Below are 21,972 nucleotides of genomic sequence, written 5' to 3'. Positions count from 1 at the left end.
GTCTCGGGCAGGGGCTCGGGCAGGGGCAGGGAGGTGAGCACTGGGGTGACAGCCCCCGGCCCTGATCACTGCAGAGGATTCGTACGGTGGCACCAGTGACCCGGAACCGGGGCTGGAGGGGGAGGCGGGGCCAGGCTGTGTCCGCGTCCCCGGCTCCGGCTCCGGCTCCGGGGCTGCCGGGGCAGGGGCACCTCCACTCCCGCAATTCCTCACGGGAGCCACGAGAGGGCGCCGGCGTGCACTCACCAGCGCGTAAACGGGTCTCCCGTCGTCCTCGGTGGCCCCTTTCTTAATCTCAATATACAACGACTCCAAGACGCTGTTAATGTTGTTGATGAAGTCCTCCAGCTCCTCCACGGCGGCAGTGCCTGGAGAGAAACGGGATGGCGTCAAGAAAGTGTGGCCATCTTAACCACTCCTTCGACCCCAGCGCAGGCCAGCCAAGCCAGAGGCAGGCGAGGGCCCAGCCCGCTTGGGTGAATGCCAGTCCGTGTGGCCCCTTCCTCCCTGAGTGTGCAGACGGGGAGGGCGCTTGCCGTAGGAAGGGCCGGGAAACGGCGTCCGAGCCTGCCGCGCTCTCCCTGTCCTCGCTGGGAGCCCCCGGCCTGCCGCCCCCGATTCCCTGCTCCGCGCCCCTCCCCACGCGGAGCCTGTGCCCGCACGGCCTCACGTGTGCCGGGTCCGTCTCTATCCCATCTCCCCTTTATCCGCCATCCGGACGCGTACCGAACGCTCCCATGTCAGGCCCCACGTGCTGGGCCCCGGGACAGCAGGCGGCAGTGAAGACCGACGACAAGCAGGGCGAGGGCAGCAGCTCACACTGAGCACCACCCCTGGCCCCCAGTGAGAGGCTGTGCTGGGTGCTTGTCACGGTCGTTGAGTCCATCCTGCCAGCTGCTCTCCGAGGTGGGTGCTAGCGGCCTCCCCTAACTCGGTGACCAGGCCAAGGGGCAGAGGAGGGCGGGCTCGCTGGCTCTGGCCCCTTCCCGACTCCGTGTGCTGTCCCATCTCCACGCTGCCCAGTCCCCCGGCCCGGGGCCACCAGCCCACGGAGGAGGTGTGCGGACAGAGCCCGGGGCTACAGTGAGTGGAGGGAAGAGGCCTGGGGTCCACCAGGCTGCAGGGGCGGCGGGAGCCCTGGCGCAGGGCCCCGGAGACCAGGGCAACATGTCACCTTCCCCTGCGGGCCACAGGCAGCCCTTCAGAGTGGGAAGCAGAGAAAGGACGTAGTCGGCTTTGCGTCTTGGAATTACCCTTCTGTGTACTGTGATCCTTTTTCTAAACAACAAGTATTTATTACTGTTTTCATTTATTAAAGTAACTTCAACAGATTTATGAGAAGGAGCCATCATAAAAACAGACAATATGATACCACTTACCTTAGGAACGACAATGAAACCAATGAAACAACACTGCAGGAGAAAGGCCTGGAAAGATACCCACTAGGCTGATGACCAAAGCCACCGTCAGGAGGGAGACACAGAGGAGGGGATCATCCCAAGGCACTTGAGCTTTACCTGTATCAGGCTTCCTACACAGAGAGAGACTTCTAAGCCCATGGTCAAAGCTGACAAAATAGCAGGCCACGCTGGTGGCAGTGAAGGTCACAGCCACGTGGGCCCCGTAAAGGAGACAGCTCTGACACAGGTACGGGAGGACACTGGGGGGCCCACGGGAGCTAATGACAAAGACCATGACATAACATTAATATGCAAATCTCAGCAGGCCTCAAAGCTTCCTTTTTAAGTAAACTTGTTTAAATAACAAGTCAGTATTGTTACTGATACTGGGTGCTACAGTATCCACAGGTGGTACAGGGACACGAACTGTGAGGACAGCGGGACAATGGAATTTGGTCGCAGCTGCTGGAAAGCCTGTGATCGGAGCCTGGACAGCGTTTCCTCCCTCCGGGCCTTTGCTCACCCCCTCCTTTCTGGAAGGCCTCTTCCTCCTCACCACCCCCCCCCCCCCCGCCCCGTTTCTGCCTACTCTTTACGGAAGCCAGCTCAAACAGGACTTTTTTCCACGAAATGTCCTCTGCGGCCCCCGGTGCACAGTGGCCTCGCCTTTCTTCCTCTTCCACACCAAGCGTGAGGGCCTAGAAGCCCTTTCTGCCACAGAGCCTCGCCCCCCGCCTGCCCCCCTAGGAGCCTGGCTGCGTGGTGACCAGGCACTCGGGAGCCACCCCTCACCGACAGGGCAAGTGACAGGGCTCTTCCCCGGGCAGGAGCCACTCGGTCCACCCAATATGACACAATGGCAAGTCCCACCTCCCTCTGAAAGTGACACTGCACATTTTCCACTGGAAAGGCCACTCCTGGGTGTCGTTCAGAAAAAATGTACCCTGTGGGCAGATCACAAACACTCCAATACGTCGGAGTTTCCAGATACCCTGTGTGCGTGGAGGGTATGAACCGCTCGGCCCTTCCCCCTCTCCCACCCTCCTGTGCCATGCTGTCCAGCCCCGGTTTTCAGAACCATGAACATTTTCACTGGATTTTCATTTAACAACAACACCAACAACAACCACTTCCTACTGCCGTGCTCACTGCAGAAACCAACCACCTGCTCCACGGCTCACGTTCTCTCCCCTCTTACCCTCCCTGACCGCACGGCTTCCTACGTCAAGGCCAAGTCCGCGTCCCTGTCTGCTGCTGACACTGTGCGTGTTTCTCGGGCCCTGTGCCATGCTGTCTCCCTCTTGATCATCCCCTAAGAATAAAGTTCTCTTGTGTTCAGTAACACCGCTCCTGGATTTGAGTTTTAGGGGACAAGTCCTGCCTTACCTTTCTGGGGGACCCCAGGTGAGTCCCCCCTTTTCTCTCATCACCCCCTGCACCTCACCTCCAGCTTCACATGTGTCTAGAACACACCCCCCAAACCCTCTGTATAGCGCCAGCCCTCACTCCACCCGCCCCCACACACACACTGCCCCGGGGTCCCGGTCATGTCCCCTCCCACCCCCTCCCGTGCAGGCCTCCTCAAGCACTGCCTTCCCTGATCCCTTGGCTCCAGCTACAAATCTGCCCACAATTTTCAGCTGCCGACAGCAATTTCCATCCCTAACCAGACCCTAGCTTTTTTTTTTTTTTTTTAAACTGTCTTTCCCCATATGTGTGATTTTGGAAGGAGAATAATTCCAGGAACCCATATCCAGAGAACCAGGAGGCAGGAAGATGAGGGGGCCAGATCAGAGGTCAGCCAGGTGTGGGCCAGTCTAGGAAGCAACAAGAGGAGGGCCACCGGGGGGCTCCAGCTCAGCCCCAAGAGGGAGGAAGCACAGAGAAGCGAGGAAGGCTTTGGCCGTAAGGTCATCCTGTGTCCTCATGCCCCTGGGGTCCTGCCCATTCCCCAGCCTGGCCCCTAGCTGTCAACCAGCCCTTGTGTGTCCCTCTCCCACCAGCCTCCCAACACGGTTCTTTTGAAGTTGGCCAGAACCGGGATCGATCACTTGCTGCCAAGATCCCTGACATGCACGTCAAGCGTCAAGGGTGCCCACCAGACGGGAGCTTCTGGATCTCGGGTCTTGTGGTGAGCTGTTCTCACTGCTGTGCCCCCACTCCCCGCCCTGTCCCCAAGGCCCCTGTGGAGCAGCTACGTTCTGTAGACCCGTGCGAACACGCTGGGCCAAAGGACTGTCAGAGGGTCCCTTTGGCCCAGGAGCCTGAGTCCAGGGTCATGATAAAGGGCATGAGATAAAAGATGAAATCACACACTTCTTGGTTCTACGACTGACGGGCTTCAGAAAATTCATAACATCAGTCCTCCCTTCAGGATCCCGAGCCAACTGAGAAAAGAGACAGGCTCGAGCTAAGTTTCCAAGTCACTGTCTTTGCATGTTGAGCTGAGTCAGGACCTGGGTCCGTCAACACCACCGACCCGCCACCAGCACCATGGGACGACCAGCTCCAAGAAGTGATGAGCCCGGCCCTGGCCCCACCCTGCTGTCTCCTCTGGGAGCGGGAGACACCCGAACCAGGACGCTCAGCACCACGTCTGAACCGAGCAAAGGTCTATGGATCTTATGTCACCCCCCCCTCCGGGTCCTCTCTACGTGGGAGCAGGCTGTACCCGGGCCTCCCTCGTGGGCTACGGCAAAACTGGGCCGCACACGGCGAGCCTATGCTTGTGTGGCTGGAATTCACCTTAATGCGTGCTGGGTGCCACTCAGGAGCCCGCCTCCCTTCAGCACCGTGAGAACAGACCCATAATGCGAGCCGTTAGCATCATCTGTCTCTACAAGAGGCTTGGGGAGGGTTCAGTCACTTACCCAGAGTTCCCACGGCTTAGATAGGCACCCGGGCCTGCCCGACACCACTTCCCAAGCTCCTGGGCACAGAGCCACAGGCCCCCTGGAGAGCAGAGCGAGTGTTCTCTGGGAACACACGCTCTGCCATGTTGCGGGGTTGACAGCCCAAGGCCCAGGAAGAGGACAGAACAGCTCCTTCTTGAGCAGGAAATGCCCTTCCGATGGGACAATTTATAAAAGGGGACTCAGGTACGCCTGGGTGGCTCAGTCAATTAAGCATCCGACTCTTAATTTCGACTCAGGTCGCGATCTCGAAGTTTCATGAACCCGAGCCCCGCGTCAGGCTCTGCGCTTGACAGCGCGGAACCCGCTTGGGATTCTCTCTCTCTCCCTGCCCCCCCCCCCCCCCTTGCACTGTCTCTGCCTCTCAAAATAGACTAATAAACTTAAAACACAGGCGGGGGTGAGGGGACTCAGGGCAGTCCACAGGCTGGGGCAGCACCAACCAAAGAGGACACCATCCCTCTGACAAGCGAGGCTGCTTCACTCGGAGGCTGTTTTCCTCTGACCACTTCTATATATACCATTTCCTTTTCTTTTAAAATTCAGTTTTAGTTTAACCAACAAACCCCTGCCTGCTAAGCTGGGTCCTTGTTTCCCAGCAGGCTACTGGAACCCAGGGCACACCGCACACTTGGGCGGCGGGCGGGCGGGCGGTCAGGAAGTCTGTTGCCCTAACTTCTGAGCCACAAACAGTTTTGTTCCAAACTAGGCACTATAGATAGAAAACGCTATTTTTAGGTAGAGGAAATAACAGCCTAAAATTAAAGACCCCGAGGGACGGAACCACTTGCAGGCCAACCCGCCCCGTGACGGGCCTCTCATCTGATGGGCCGGCCGGGTGGCCCCCCTGAGCACGGAGCTGAGGACGGGGCGCAGAGCAGCCCCCCGCCCCCGGGGCCGGGAAAGGCTGGCAGGCAGAGACACGGGGCGGCGGCAGTGGGGGAGTGGGGGCGGGGGGCACGTCTCAGCCCGTGACCTTCACGTCCACCGGCCTGGAGAGAAATGGCTCTCCGGAGCCATGTATCTCCCCTGGGATACGTGGGAGAGAGCTGGGAACCGACAACGAGACCGCTCCCCGAGTCTGGCTGGTTAACGGTGCTGAGAAGAGCAGGGGGAAGAAGCTGTCTTTCATGTGGCAGATACATTAGATAAGTCGCTCTCTGTATCTGTGCACCATTTCACTCGGTGCCCCGGTTCCTCTCCCTCGTGATCTCCGCAGAGCCTCATGAACAACCACCCGGGGGAGCCGGGACGCAGCACGGTCTGCACGTCGGCGGACACCGAGGGTCAGAGCTTAAGGGCTTACTCAAGATCACAGGACCCGTAAGTGACACGGTGCAGACTGGAAATCAGATGTCTGGCCTTTAGTTCGGCACAGCGACAAATGGCCTCGAGCATTCGTTAAAACAAAGAAAAAATGTTGCTTAGATACACAGCGATGTCTGAGAATTACTTCAAAATAACCAGGGTTAAGGAGGTAGGAGGTAAGCAGATAAAACAGAATTAGTCATGAGTTGCCACCGTGGCTGGGCGATGGACGGGCTTCACTGTATTCTTTGACTCTTCTGTGTGACTTTTCCCATTTAAGGGTAAAAAAATACCTCAGTGCTCAACAGTATCACTCGATGCCTTCACCCTCAGGTTTCTGAATCGAAAAAGAGAAACGGGGCAGTGCCCTCTGACAAGGTAGATTCGTTCAGAGCTCTGATGGTTCGGGGTGAAGAGGCTTTTAGTAACGGACAGTTTGTAAATCTCAGAGATCTGTTTGCAAGTCCACAGAGACTCTTTGCTTTGTTTTGTTTTTTAAATCAACAGATTATTTTAGTTAGAAAGCCTGCTCTGGGGCCTCGCTTCAAACAACAGCACATAAAACTCGTTTTACACTGTTTGGCACAGTTCCCGCGTTTTGGCCACAGGCACCAAGTGTTCCAACACCCACGACGACACCGCGGCCGGTGGTGACGGGGACGTGCGCCTACCGTGTCCGTCTGTGCGGTAAACCCACCTATCGGCCAGCCCCCTCACCAGGGGTGTGTTGGTCAGTGCTGCGGTCGGCAACAGAACAGTGCCGCCTCCTCAGGACGCTGCTGAGCCAGGCAGCGTCCTGAATTACGTGACTCATCACAGAAAACTAAGCCGCCTGCAGCAGAACCTCACTACCGATTCCATTCGTGCGCATGTCACTTCGTCCCCGCCCTTGACAACAGGTGGGCCATCTGCCACTGGGACCGGCGGTGGCCCCCCACTCCCCCCACCAGGGATCCCCAAGGAACTGATGCAGGGGCTCTGCGGGGGGTGGCCGCCCACCCCCTAAAACCAGAGCGGCTGTGCCTCATTCCGGGTGTGCAGGCTTCCTCCTTCCCAGCTTTCATCTGAGCACAGCCTGCTGCTCCTGACAGAATCGGACGCCCGCAGACGCCAGGCAGAAGCACAGACGTGGACAAGCGCGGGCGCAGCGGGTGACGTGGGGAACACGCGTCCCCCGAGAGGAGCGGGACTTCCTCTGTTCCTGCCACAGACCCAGTCTTTGGATTTTTGTGAGAAGTCTCTCTGTCAGTGTTTGTTTTTTAACGTGGGAATTAATTTTTAAAACACTGTAGGGCAAACAATCTGTATCCATCCGCTACATACCACTGACAGTCCCCAGTTTTCGAATTCTGACGTGGGCTGTGACCCTGCCATAAAGAGACGCGATGACTAACGAGGCCACCGTGTTCCCTGAGCCACCAGATAAGAGGCGGTGGAGAACCCGAAGGAACAGACTGTTACGCTCATTCTTCTGAGAGACTGAGCACGGGCAGACCTCAGACCTTTCGTGGGCTTGGTTCCAAACCACCACGATAAAGTGTCGTCGCAATAAAGCAAGTCAAATGCATTTTTCGGTTTCCCGGTGCATAGAAAAGTTACAGTCACGCTACACTGGAATCTATTAAACACATGATGACGTCAGGTCTGCAAAAACAGTGTGTGCCTTAATTTAAAAATACATTACTGCTAAAAATGCTAACCATCATCTGAGCTTTTGAGTGAGTGGTAATCCCTGATCACAGATCACTATAACCAATGTAATAATCATGAAAAGCCTGAAATATTGGCATATAAGCCAAGGGCAGATAACGTGCAAGAACAGGGCTCTGACCCACAGTCCGCAGCACCCAGCCCAGAGGAGGAACCCCTTATCCACAGGAACCAGCCCGGGGCGCCAGCCTGCCGCCTAGAAGCCAGACCCGCAGGAGGCCAGACCGCCATCTCCAGCAACCGGCCCGGGACGCCAGACAACAGCCCCCGTGATAACTGGCTCGGGGTGGCCAGGACTCGCTCTGTAACTGACAGCTTCCCTAAGTGTTCGTTCCTGCGTCCAACTTAGGACGCCAGCCGGAGGTAGCCAAACATGTTCCCCTAGCCAGGGGCGGGGTGTCCCGCTTCTAGGAAGCCCGCCTCCGGCTTCCCGGGCCGCCAGCCTCCGGTCAGGCCACACCGCAGCCCTCCACTCTCCCCACTCCCCTACCTGCCCTGGAGTCTCTACCGAGACGCAGGTGAGGTGAGCGCCTCCCCTGCCCGAGCACGCTCTGTTCTGAATGCGCAGCCTCGGGGTGGTCTTTGCCCAGGTCCACGTGCGAGACGTAGCTCAGGGCCCCATGCCCAGCAGGGGTCAGCAAGGCGGCCCGGTGTTGTGAGCGGGCCCCCAGCGCGGTCAGGGGGAGACTGGCCACTTTCTCCAATTCCCTACATACGGCCCCCCCACCTTCTCCCCGCGGTGTGGACCAGCCTCCCACGGTCTCCCGGTGCCCACTCTAGCCCTCTACCCCGTCACCACGCCCAGCCAGAGAAGGGCCAGGTTGCAGCGGCCCCTCTCCGCACGGCCCCCGGTGGCTCATCTGTGATCCCGAGGCGCGCCCCCTGGCTCTACACTGCAGTCGCGCGGGCCTGCCGCCCGCCCACAGGGCGCCTTCCCAGCTCAGTACCACACGCGTGACTTCCTTCCGCTAGGAGACCGGGACCACACTTTCTCGATTTTTGGAGAAAACTCGCAGCACCACAAGTTCAGTCCTATGGTCTCTATCGCACTATTTAGCAGCCTGACGGGTCTCCTGATTGTCCCCGGGCCCGTGGGGTCAGATGACGACAGAGGAAGGAAGGGGCAGCAAGGGGCACGTGCTGAACATACACCAGGAAGTACTTTGCACCAGGCACGTGACAGAAGTCTCCCTGCACACCCTCACAACTGTCCCATGAGGTAGGTGAGACTTCCTTCGTCAAACAGAGAGCTGAGGCTCAGAAACTGAAAGAACTTTCCCAGTCCCCGATTTAAACCTCTGTCCGAAGAAATGGTTCACTGCTCTGGCCAGAGCTTACCCGTGACAATCCAGATTCATCCCCAGCCCTCCACTGCCCACACACGACCTCCCTCGTGTTTGGGATCCAGTACAAAACGCAACCCAAAACCAGTGACGTCTACACTTGGAAGAGCGTGGAACGCGCGGAAATCCGCGCCGGCCGCTGTGGATCCGTCCCGCCCTGGGCGCCTGAGCTACACACGGTCAAGAGTGGGCTGGGATCTGGACCCATCGGGTCCTTCAGGAGCCAGGGATGTGAGGGCAACGTCTGTCTCCTCGTGGTCACGGAGCCTGCTGAGACCCGAGATTCCTGTCGAAGCACAGTGAGTTGTGGACTTCTCTGTGTTCAAAAATTCACCCAGTGCCATTTTAGATGTCGCCTTTCACGCTCACTACATGCCGAATCCCCTTTAACTGGGAAGCCGAGCGGGTTGTGACGGTGGTAAGTCTACTAACTGTTCTTTACAGTCAAGGGGGAAAACGGTACGACGGGATCATTAAAAGTAGGGGGATGTTTATTGGGAGCCAGCTTCTAACTACCACCGAGTCCTCCCCGGAAAGAGAAGACGCTTACAGATGCCACTGCACACGCGAGATGAACGCCGCAAGTGTCAACGCCGCTGTGACCCTCCGCTAACGTGCGCGGAGTCCTGGGAAGGCACCGGCACGGCGAGGCCAACAGCCGTGTCACTCAGCAGGAGAAAAGCAGAGCTACGATGAAGGTAGGCACGAGGTCCGACAAAAGCGGAAAATATCTGTCAAACCCCAATATTCCTCTCATACTGTGGTCACTCGTCTATTTTCGGTACATTCGTTTCGGTTAACTGGTTTCTCGCTCCAACGCCATAGTATTTGTTCTGCTCGCTGAACAAATAATGATCTTAATTTGTTTCATCTAAAAGTGTAGATATTCTGCCTAATTTGTCCTTAGGGCCACAGATAATGAAAAGACCCCTACACTTAACATACAACAACCAGCATACAGCTGATGACAAAATGTGAGTGCTGGAATACAGAGGGCACTCACGGCCATCTGACAAGCGCCAGAAAAGAAAGGACGTTGGGGAAGAAACACCAACGCATACTGCATCTAGGGCGTAAGGGTAGTCCATGTGCTTTGCCTCAAAGAGCTTCCCTGCAAAATGCTTCTGAATCAGAGTCACAGAATCAGGAGAGAGTGACGTCACAGCGCAGAGACCCGGCAGGCGCGCCTGAGTCAACGCTACGCGCCACCGGGCGGGATGCGGACACGACCACTTCTACACCGTTTCTGCCGAACGAGAAAGTACACCCATAACCGAACCAGGAGGAGGCACCAGACGAACCCGAACTGAGGGAACATTCCACAGCTATGCTGCCTGATACAGCAGCCACCGGGCCCGGGGCGGCCAGGCACTTGCACTGTGCCTCGTCCAAATTAGGTATGTCCTGTGTGTCAAATACGTCCTGGATTTCAAAGACGTGCTATGACAGAATGGAAAATATCTCATTAATAATTTTTGTATATTCGTTACATGTTAAAATGCTATTCGGGATATTAATTGCACCTGTTTCTTTCTACCTCTTTTGATGTGGCCGCCAGAAAACTTTAATTACAGATGTGGCTCACATTGAATTTCTATCAGCTCTGTTCTACTAAATAATTAACCTGGGGCACCTGGTGGCTCAGTCGGTTAAGCACCTGATTTGGGCTCAGGTCATGACCTCCCAGCTTGTGGGTTCAAGCCCCACGTCGGGCTCTGTGCTGACAGCTCGGAGCCTGGAGCCTGCTTCGGAGCCTGTGTCTCCCTCTCTCTCTGCCCCTCCCCCACTCGTGTTCTGTCTCTGTCTCTCTCAAAAATAAATCGACATAAATAAATAAATAAGCTGTAATCTTCAACAATGTCAAGGTCATAAAAGTCAAGGAAAGACTGAGGAATGATTCATGACTGGAGGCGTCTAAAGAGACAACCAGGGGCGCCTGGGTGGCGCAGTCGGTTAAGCGTCCGACTTCAGCCAGGTCACGATCTCGCGGTCCGTGAGTTCGAGCCCCGCGTCAGGCTCTGGGCTGATGGCTCGGAGCCTGGAGCCTGTTTCCGATTCTGTGTCTCCCTCTCTCTCTGCCCCTCCCCCGTTCATGCTCTGTCTCTCTCTGTCCCAAAAATAAATAAAAAATGTTAAAAAAAAAATTAACTTAAAGAGACAACCAAACGCAACACGTGACCCTGCGGTGGGTCCTTTGCTACAGAAGACAATATTGAGACAACCGGAAAACTGCAGTGGGGTCTGCAGATGAGATGGCAGGGAATCCTCAACGTTAATGCCCAGATTTGAATGGTTATCCTATGATGACTTAGGAGAATGTCTTTGCCGGGAGGAGACATTCCCTGAAGAATTTAGTGGTAATGACGGAGCTTCAAATTGGGCTACTGGACCCCGGACTATTCTTACGGTTTTCTGGTGAGTTTGGAATTATTTCAAAATAAAAAACAAGTTTAAAAAGCAACCCGAGGAGCTGCAGTGAAGAAGGCCCTCCGCAAGCGCACCACTGATGCGGGAGGCAGCATTTGACCGTGGGGGGGGCCGGAGCTGGTGTGAGAAGCAGCTGGGTGTTGGGTGACAGCCCACCCGACTCCCAGGGGTCTCCGCTTCCACGTTTGTGAGGTGAGCAGGCTGGACCCCGCGATTCCCTAAAAAGCGAACCTGTCCAACCGAAACACAGAAGACCAGACCCAGAACATTTTAACGAGGCCAGGGACTCAGAATCGTCGTCAGACAACTGTGGGCCACGGCAACCTTCTGCTTCTGTTCAGTAAAGCCACGTGATAAATGGAATAAAGGTTCCAACCAAGAGTCAGCCTCCAGGCTGGCACACCCTCAAACCCCACACTGGGCAACACCATTCTGTGACCAAATCATCAGGCTTAAGCACCTCCTCCCCAAGGGCCTTGGGCCACTTGTGAAGGCTTCAGAATTCAGGCTTCCAACATTCGTTGTTTTCTAGGAAACCGAACCAAAGAAACTTTCCATGGCTACGTGACTGTTCCATAACCACTTCCCAATTCTCTTGTGAGTCAGACTTCAAGCAAGGTGCTCCTCCGGTACACCCTGGATACAGGACAGAAAGGATACATTTCCTAGATGGTGCAATCATTCCCGTAGAGGCCAGCACAGAGGACGCAGAGCCTCACCAGACCGCAGGAATGAGCTCTATTCCGCGCACCTGATTTATCCCCTAAATTTCACCATCTTGGGCACTTACAGGCTTTAAGCACCTGCCACACAGTATCTTCATAATCTTCACAAATAACCCTGGGTGACAGATATCTCCAGCCCCGCTTCACAGCTAGGACAACTGAAGCCCTGAGGTTTAGTGACTTGACCAAGGTTATACAGCCGCCAAGTTGTAAAGTGGTTTCAAATTCAGATTTAAAAAAAAAAAAAATAGCTTTGGAGAGACAGAACTGACATACAGTGAACCATACCTCTTTCAAGACACAAGTTAGTAAGTTCTGACACATGTATACACCCTAGAAACCATCACTACAATCAAGACAATACATAGATCCATCACCCCCCAAAAGTTCCCTCAAACTCTCATAATCTCTCTCTCTCACCCCTCACAACCCTCCCCTACACCATCACCAGGAAGCCAGTGGCCTTCCTGTCACTTCACCCAGGTACACACTGTCTAGGATTGCACGTAAATGGAGTCCTGCTACAACACGTAATCTCTTCCCCTGCTTCTTCCACTCAGCATAATCACTCTGAGATTCATTCATATAGCAGCATGTAGCAACAGCTCGTTCCTTTTTACTACCAGGTAGTATATTCCAGGAGACAGATCATACCACAGCCCATTTACAGGCTCACCTGTTGATGGATGGCCAGGTTTCCACTCTGTGGCCATTACGAGCAAAACTCCTCTGAATATTTACACACAAGCCTTTGTAGGGACATGTATCTTCGCTTCTCTTGAGTCTAAAAACAAATACTTGAAACAGAAATGGCTGTGTCATAAAAGTGCCTGCGTTTTTTCAAAATGGCTCTACTCATTTTAGATTCCAACAGAGAGAGTTCCAGTTCCTTCATTTTCTCGTCACTACTCAGCACGCAATCTTTTCAATTTTGGCCTAACAGGTGTGTAGTATATCTCACTGTGGCTTCATTTTGCATTGCCCTAATGAAGCGGAGCGCTTTTCACGTGCCTATGTGCCATCTATAGAACTTGTTCGGCGAAGTGTCTGTTCAAGTCTTTTGCTCTTTTTTTTTTTTGCTGTATGTTTCCTAACTATTGGATTTGGGGAGTTCTCTATATTCCGGATATGAGTACTTTATTGGACTGTGATTTGCAAACATTTTCTCCCAGTATTTTGCTTGTCTTTTTATTCCCTAAACAGTGTATTTTAAAGAGAATTTTTTAATTCTGAAGCCCAATTTATCAACTTGTACTCTTACGGATCATACCTTTGTGTTATACTCAAGAAATCTTTGCCGAACCCAAGGTCACAAATGTTTTCTTCTGTAAGTGTTACGGTTTCAGGTTTTACGTTGTGGTCTATGTTACATTTTGAGTTAATTTTTCTATATGGTGCAAAGCATGGCTCGAGAGTCATTAAAATATGGGGTTATCCAATTATTATGCCAGCATCATTTTTTTTTAAATTTTTTTTTTTAAGTTTATTTATTTTTGAGACAGAGACAGAGCATGAACGGGGGAGGGTCAAAGAGAGAGGGAGACACAGAATCGGAATCAGGCTCCAGGCTCTGAGCCATCAGCCCAGAGCCCGACGCGGGGCTCGAACTCACAGACCGTGAGATCGTGACCTGAGCCGAAGTCGGACGCTGAACCGACTGAGCCACCCAGGCGCCCCACCAGCATCATTTTTTGAAGAATATTTCCACTGAACTGCCTTTACGTTTTTGTCAAAACTTAGCTGTCCATCCACATGTGGGTTTATTTCTAGACTCTCTCTTCTACGAGTTTAAGTCAATACCACACTGTCTTGATAGGGGAGCTATATATTATGTCTCAAGATCAGGTAGTCACTCTTAATTAACTTTAATTCATCAGTGTTAGTCCTCCAAGTTTGATTGTCTTTTTCAAAATCGTTTTGGCTTTTCTAGGTCCTTTACATTTCCACGTGAATTTCAGAATCAGTCTGTGAATTTCTACAAAAAGTGCTGCTGGGATGAGACTGGGGTTGAGTTGAATCTACAGACCAATTCTTGAGGAGAACGGATTATCTTAACAGTATTGGGTTTCACAGCCCACGAGCATGGTGCGTCTCTCCATTTATTTAGATCTTCTTTGACTTCTCTCAGCAATGTTTCGTGCGTTTCAGTGCACAGGCCTTACAGACTCTTGTCACATTTATTTCTAAGTATTTTGTATTTTTTAATGCTATCTTGAATGGTACTTTGTAAAATTTCAATTGCTGATGATTCACTGCAAGCATACAGAAATACCACAAATTTTTGGATGTTGATCCTGTATCCTGCCACTTTACCAAACCTACTTATCAGCTCTAGCAGCTTTTTGGAAGATCCATCCGATTTTCTACATAGAAGATCATGTCTTTCAATCAACAGTTTTATTTCTTCCCTTCCAATCTGAATGCCTTTTCTTTTTTCTTGCCTTAGTGCACCGGCTAGAAGAGAGATTGTTAGAATGGCCCTTCTTGTCTTGCTCCTGGTATTAGGGTAAAGTATTTAGTCTTCACAGTGAAGTATGTATGACGTGAAGCGGAAGGTTGCACACAGAACCCCTTTAGGAGGTTAAAGAACCTTCCTTCTTTTCCTACTTTGCTAAGGGATTTTGGTCAAGAATACCTGTGAGGTTTTTAAACTCTGCAGAGTTGTTGAATCCTCTCTCCTGCTCTAAGCCTGTCCTGTAAATCTGCTTCTCCCCTGTAGTTTCCTGTAAGAAACCTTTGGGGCATCGTGCCAAGACAGATATCAGATTTTGTCAAATGTGTCTTCTGCACTACTGACACGATCACATGGTTTTTCTTTTTTAGTCTGTTAATATGGTAAACTACATGGGTTGGTTTTCAAATATTAAACCAACCCTGCATTCTTGGGCTAAACCCCACCCTGGTCATATTGTATCATCTTTTCTATATATTGCTGGATTAGATTTGCTAAAACTGTGTGTTTAAAATTTTAGCATTTATATTCATGAAGGACCCTGGTCTTTGGATTGCTCTCCTCGCAATGTCATTGTCCAGTTCTGGTATCAGGATAATTCAGGCCTCAGAAATCGAGCTGGGAAGTGTTCCCTTGTCTTCAACCTTCTGGAGGCGCGTGGGTGGAACTGGTAGCACCTCTTCCTTAAACACTTTGCAGAACTCACCAGGGAAGCCGCTGTGCCTGGAGCGGGCATGATTCCCAGCCCTGTGGACATCAGGCACTGCTTCACTCTTAGTCTTTATTTATTTATGTATTTATGTATTTATTTATTTATTCATGTATTTATTTATTTTGAGAAAGAGAGTGAGAGAGAGAGAGGAGCAGAGACAGAGGGAGATAAAGAACCCCAAGCAGACTCTACAGCACAGAGCCGTCAGCACAGAGCCTGACGCGGGCCTCGAATTCTAGAAAAGTGAGATCACGACCTGAGCCAAAACCGATCCAAGAGTCAGCCGCTCAACTGACTGATTCTGCTCCCCCCGCCCCCCCCCCCCCCGCCCCCGCCGGTGCCCCTCTCTTTATCCTTCCCACCACATCTCTGCCCAGCCTCAGGCTGCTCACCGGGTAGCTCAGCCCGCAGCTGACAGCCCCCACCTCCAGCTCTCTCTGCGCACCCCCTCTGCCGCTCTGACCTGCCAGCGCTTTGGTCTCCCTGAGCCCCCATCCCCATCCCCTCAGCTCAGCCAGTCTGTTTAGTTCTGCTCAGGTTCTCCGCCCGCCCTCCCGCCCCGTGGCCTGAAAACGGGCTCAGGGAAGTGAGCGGAGGCAACTGTAGTGCTCATTCCCTTCTTGCCTGTGGCATAAAAAAGATACTTGGTTGTCATCCCTGGTTCCTGGCACAGAACTCCTAAAACCCTTGGAATTTCCTGAGCGATCAGGGTAACACAAGTGTTTTGTTCTAATGAGGCGACTCTTGGCAGGTCCCTAAAGAACTTCAGGATGGGAGTTGGCTGCCAGAAAGACCGAGCCTTGATTGGAAGCCTGGAACTTTCAGCCTCATCCCCATCTCGGGAAAGGACAGAGGGACTAGATAGGGAGCTAATCACTGATGGCCAGTTTATCATCGACCACGCGTCTGTAACGAAATCTCCATGAAAACCCTCAAATGATGGCATTTGGAGATCCACATCAAGGTGCCGGAAGAGAGCACCCAGAAAGGGCATGGAAATTCCGTGCCCCCCTCCCACCCCCCGAGGCCACCCTGCCCTAGGCATCTCTCCCATTTGGCTGTTCCTGAGCTATAACCTTTATAATAGGCCAGCAAATGTAAGTCGAGTGTTTTCCTGAGTTCTGTGAGCCATTCTAGCAAATTACTGAACCTGAGGAAGGGGTCATGGGACTCCCCGCTTGCTAGCCGGTCAGTCAGAAGTATAGGTGGCCCAGACTTGAGACTGGCGTCCGAAATGGGGGCAGCCTTGTGGGGTGAAACCCTGTAACCGTGAGATCTGGCCCCAACTCCCAGTAAACAGTGTCAGAACCGAGCTGACCAACATCCAGTTGGTGTCCAGAGAACTGGAGAGGAGGTGCTGGAAAAGACAACACATATTTGGTGTCAGGAGGGGAAAAAAACCTTCACTGCCCGTCTCTTGAGGTATCACTGTGCTTCGCTGGCCAAAATCTAGGGTTTCAGATATTTTGTCCATCTTTTAATTGTTTCAGACAGGAAAGTAAATCGGTCCCTGTTACTCTATCTTGGTCAAAAGTGGAAATCCTCAAATGCAAGTCTTCTTAACCATCACTCCCTAGGCTTCCTGTCCCTACTTCCGTCAAGAGAGGCTTATCCTGGAATCACGAGTCTGGTCCGCATGACTCACGAAACCCAAGGCAAAAGCCAAAGCTGTGTGTCTATGTCACCAGTCCCTAGCACAGGAGGCCCGCCACAGGAGGCCACGGCGGGCAGTGCTGTGTGACCTCATGCACGTACGCAAGCTCTGGCTCGCAACCCAAGGTGCCCTCTTCGCGCACACGGGTCCCCGGTGCCACTCGGGGAGTCCAGACACAGGCTTTACAAAGCCAGCACGCCAGAACGAAATCTGAACTCTCGCTAGCCAAGAGAACTGAGGAATTTATTTCTCCCACTAGTGATGGGAAGAAGACAGCCCAAACCGGAGCCCAGAATAGGAAGTATTTTTGATAAGCTGGATGAAAATCCATGGGAAACTGTAATCACAATAACTCGCAGACTCAAATACCCTTCTGTTTCATAATTATCTTAGAAGCTAAGTGTTTTTCCAGTTGGTAAAAGGGGACTTTCCTGGGCATCTCTTCAAAAGACAGATAATAATGGTGGGTCTTGTAAGTATTTACTTAATTTGAATAATTTCTTTCTAACGTTCCTTGCTTTAAAATCTCTAAAATAACAACACTCCTTGAGAAAAAGCTTTTTTTTTTTTCTTTTTTTTAAATGAAGGCTAGGGGAAAATGAACCACGGTTCTATCCTGATGACCCAGCCGTCACTTTATCTTGACGCACAGATAGGGCACATAAAGCATGAAGAATAAATTAATTCCTAGATATATTGTACAGGACTTTCCTAAATTAGGTCATAACAGCTTTAAAGGTCAAACAAAGGCAAAAACACTTTCATTCTTAGTACTAAGGCAGCATGTGGCTCCTTGCAGTGAGCTACGAAACTTCCCCATTAGCATGAAAGCCCACATTTAGGACTTACATGAGAAACTGAAGGCGAACAGAAATGAACTGCCATGTAGTCAGAAAACTAAGAAAAACATTCTTATGCCCTTCACTGGAGCATACCAAGGGGTGGGTGGTTAAAATCCTCTTGTGTTTTCTCAGAGCAAGGACAGCTAGCTTGGCAGATGTAATGTTCCTTTTCCATAAAGGAGGCCCTCACCAAAGCCCTCTATTCGCCCCAGCGCCGGCCAAGTAGAGTGGGTATGCTTTCACCAGAAGGAGACTTTTCCAGCACAGCACTCATGATGTGCTTTCCCTGCTTCAAGTCCTTCCAGACGTCCACCCTGTCCCCGGAACTAAGTACAAAAGAAACCCCATTACCGTGGTGTCTATACGACAGGTTCTTCCTGATGTATAAACCTACACGCCAAAAGAACATATGTTGTTCCCACACATCATGCTTTCCTGCCTGGGGTCTCCCAAAGGATGTCAGGCGCAGGTCCACGAAGTTTGGATACATGGGATCACACAAAGTTACACAAGGTTCCTCACTGTAGGACCCCTGCAAGCATTTCATTTGTCAGCGTGGACCAGCGGGCCCAGAATTTCGCACGGGATGCCTCGAGGGGCCAGTCCCCCCAAAGCTACGCACCCTCTGCTCTCCCTCCCACTCGTCACGGAAGAGCGCCTGTCTCTGTACCCTCTGTCTCGCCCTTCCTGCTCCCATCCACCCTTCACCTCTCTCGATCTGGCTTCTTCTGCTATGCCCCGGGCGCCGGTCCCTAAATGTGGCCCCTCTTCTCGTGTGCCTTCACCCGTAACCCTGGCGCCCCACGCATACCTTTCCTCACCCCTCTTGGCTGGCTTCCCTCTATGCAGTTTCTGCTCTTCTCTTGAAAACTAAACACGCAGACAGAAAGACAAAAACAAAGAATATAAACAAACACCTGTGCTCCCGTTCATCAGAAGTGACGCTTGCTATTAGGCCACACTACTAATGCCCTGTTTGCTTCGACTCCTTTTTTCTTCTTTAATGAAAGACCAAAAGAAAGGCAAGCACCTCACAAGTGTGTCTGTCACATATCCTTCCGGTGCACCCTTACGTCTTTACATGCAGATGTGTGTGTTCACGAACAACAAGAATCCTGCTTTTACAACAAGCTTAACGCAGTGACATCGTGCAGCGAGTGAAATTTATCCACTTCCTCTTTCACACAACAAGATCTCCCCCCACTGACGCTCAACTCCACGAGAGCTACCAATACGGATCTTACTGACACGCTGGCATCCTTTCTGCTGTTTCTACGGCTCCCTCCCGTCACTGAAGACTCAGCCCGGCCCGGCCTGAGTGCTTCGCCTGTATCACCTCCCCTCCCCTCTGAGCAGCCCACTGAGGACATGCTTCCAGCACCCACCCCCCCCCCACCCCCCCCGCACAGGGCAGGGCGGCCCTTGCCCCGGGTCTGGCTGAGTCCAGGGCTGTGCTCTCACCCACTGTGCCGAGCGGCCCTCTCACCCGCCACGGCCAAGGGAGCGCGTTCCCCGGGCCTGGCCAGGAACTCTGGACGCATCTTGTCTCTTAACCCTCCCAACCCCCCTCCCTCCACGGTGTCCGGGACGATTAATTATCTTCATTAGAGACATGAAGAAACGCAGGCTGGAGAAGATGCTGGGGCCCTGGTGTGAACCACAGCTAGGCCGCTTCAAGTTCCCATCGACTGGGCTAAATGTCAGATGTGCTTACAAAAAAAAAAAAAGGTCAAAGGGGAGGTGAGAAACGGGCTGGCGCGAGCCCGAGGACACCTGCACGCCCAGGTGAGGCATGCTGCCTGACGGGTGGCGAGGCTCACACCCGTGTCACCAGCCGCCGATGGCGCGGTCCCGGGCACCCTGGGGACAGGGAGACGGTACTCACGGCCATGGACCCGATAGCAGTGCTTCTGCAGGCGTCTCACGCCCCGCTCCTCCAGCACCCCATGAGTCATCAGCAACTGGAGGAACCGCCGGTGGACGTCGGTCATGATGCCTGCTCTCCGCGCGCCGCCCTGTGTGCACGAAGGCGCTAAGAAAAGAAGCAAAGGACACCCAGTCACCTCTGAGCGCTCCGAAAGCCAAGTTCTGGGGTCTGTGCTTCCTTACGTTCACAACTACCCCTCTGTGACAGCTTGCAGACCCCAGTTCATCCCGCCCAAGAGCACAGAAGCAGAAAGGAGGCAAGTCAGGGGCAAGCACACTAGTACGGGGGGGGAGGGGGCGGCAAGGAGTGGGGGTCTGGAGCCAGCCAGCACGCCCGGACGCAGCCCGCTCCACACCCAAGTGTGTGAAAGGGGGCGTGGCCCGGTTTCTGACCTAGAAGGTGAGCCCACCGCTAGGACGTCCACCGGAGAATTACGCTGTTCAAGGGGTAGGACCTATGAAAGCCTGGCGACAGGCTGAGCGCTACCTACGTGTTGGCTAGTTTTACTACTGGGCGGTTCTGGCTCTGAAGCGTGGTTCGGCCACTCACGAGACTCACTGGGACCAAGTGTGCCGAGGCCCCGTTTTCTCACGATAAAACGAGAACGGTGTGTGCTGCCTGAAGAACCCCCAGCAGACTTGGCTTAACCAGTGCTAGCTTCCTCCTTGTCTCCCAAACCGCTAATGAAACGACTGTCGCTGTGGGGTGTTGTTTCAATCTCTTGCTCTCTACTAAAACATCGTCTTTCCACAAACCACAAAGATCAGAGCCGATAAAAGCATCACATGAGTCCTGATCAAAAAGCCTGCCCTTGCCACGGAGTGGTAGCACCGTGCGGAGGCAAAGGGCGTGGGTTTAGAAATAGACACGTGGTGCCGAGACCAGTGTCTGCCAGACCTGCTCCATCTTAAGAATCATCTCATCTGTGCGTGAAAAATACAGATTCCCAGGCCCCTTCGCTGGAGGTTCAGGCCGCAGAGGGGCTGGAATTCTGAGGTTTCAATACACACTCCAGGCGATGCCATGACCGGACAAGAAACTGGCTGTTACCTTGGGCAAATACGGCACGAAAACATTTCTAGCTAACAAGCTTCATCTCCCCAAGCCTCAGTCTTCTCCGTAAGATGGGGATAATAAAAAGCTCTCTTTAAGGCAGAAGATGAGGTTAAAGGAGACAGGACTAGGAGACACACAACAAGGCGGGCTGTCGCTCGCTCTTCTTTCCAAGCAGCACATCAGCTGGACCTCGGAGGAAGGAAGACCCGCCAGCTCATGGCCGGTTTCTCTGCCTGCCTGCGAAACTTCCTTGAGAACAGTTCACCGGAAATGCAGCCTGGACAGATCCTAAATTGGACCCCTCCTTCCCCCTCCTCAACCCTTTTCTTCCCCTGAGTCCTCTTCATGAATTTCAAGAAACTTAAATAATAAAGAGCAGAATTTAATAAAATTAGCATATACCTGAGATCAACAAAACGAAAATATAGTCTTTGAAAAAAAAAAAAAACCATAATAGGAGCACCTGGGTGGCCCAGTCGGTTAAGCCTCTGACTTCCATTCAGGTCGTGATCTCACAGTTTGTGGGTTCGAGCCCCACATAGGGCTCTGTGCTGACAGCTCAGAGCTTGGAGCCTGCTTCAGATTCTGGGTCCCTCTGTCTCTCTGCCCCTCCCCAGCTCACAATCGATCTCTCTCTCTCTCTCAAAAATAAACAAACATTTTAGGGGCGCCTGGGTGGCTCAGTCGGTTGAGCGTCCGACTTCGGCTCAGGTCATGATCTCGCAGTCTGTGAGTTTGAGCCCCGTTTCGGGCTCTGTGCTGACCGCTCAGAGCCTGGAGCCTGTTTCCGATTCTGTGTCTCCCTCTCTCTCTGACCCTCCCCCATTCATGCTCTGTCTCTCTCTGTCTCAAAAATAAATAAACGTTAAAAAAAAATTTTTTTTAAATAAATAAACATTTTTAAAAATTTAAGAAAAAAACACACAATAAAAGCGACCAACCTCTGACAAGATCTTCTGAGAGAAGACTAACAAATAAACAATATTTGGAATGAAAAAGGAACACTAATTGCAGACACATAAACAACTTATAATAATCATGAGTTTTAAACAAGCAAAGTTATAGGAAATCCATTCAAAACCAACTAAAGAATGATCTGAAAACCTAACAGGTTTTATAACCATTGAAGACAAACTGTGGGAAATCTATCCCCCAACAAAGAAAACTTCAGATCCGGAAAGATTTATCAAGAAGTCCTATCAAACATTCTAGAAGTGATTTCAGATGTCACAAAACTATCTCAGAGCCCCAAAAGGAGCAAACCCTCCCCAAATCATCTGATAAGGTTGACATAGGTTGGGCATTAAAATCTAACAGAGACTTCAAAAGAAAGGAAAATGTATCTTTCAGGAACATAGCTGCAATGGTCCTAAGCAAAACATTAATCTGAACTAGCAACATAAAGAGGATAACACACGGTAACCAAGTTGGGTTTATCCGGGCAGCAGTTTAACATTTAAAAATCAGTCAAGTGTTCTATGTCAATAATGTCTTAATAAAGCTG

General features: G+C 52.3%; 1 protein-coding gene across 4 annotated transcripts in view; it reads right to left on the bottom strand.

Moving 5' to 3' along the window:
- Positions 1-21,972, bottom strand: part of NSMCE1 (NSE1 homolog, SMC5-SMC6 complex component) — a 31,558-nt gene that overhangs the window by 6,457 nt on the left and 3,129 nt on the right. For 2 of the 4 annotated variants that reach the window (XM_058711177.1, XM_058711178.1), the window contains exons 2-3: positions 19,371-19,517; positions 247-368 (exon numbers count right to left, since the gene is read on the bottom strand). In XM_058711177.1, coding sequence (XP_058567160.1) covers positions 247-368; positions 19,371-19,517 — 269 coding nt within the window. Of the gene's footprint in view, positions 1-246; positions 369-726; positions 1,300-19,370; positions 19,518-21,972 lie in introns of those variants that run through there. The other 2 variants (XM_058711179.1, XM_058711181.1) reach the window with 2 other exon arrangements.

This window comes from Neofelis nebulosa, chromosome 18, assembly GCF_028018385.1.
Source record: "Neofelis nebulosa isolate mNeoNeb1 chromosome 18, mNeoNeb1.pri, whole genome shotgun sequence".
NCBI classification, from domain to species: Eukaryota; Metazoa; Chordata; class Mammalia; order Carnivora; family Felidae; genus Neofelis; species Neofelis nebulosa.
The sequence above is the reverse complement of the archived record's forward strand: the minus strand, read 5'-3'. Positions and strand labels throughout refer to the sequence as shown.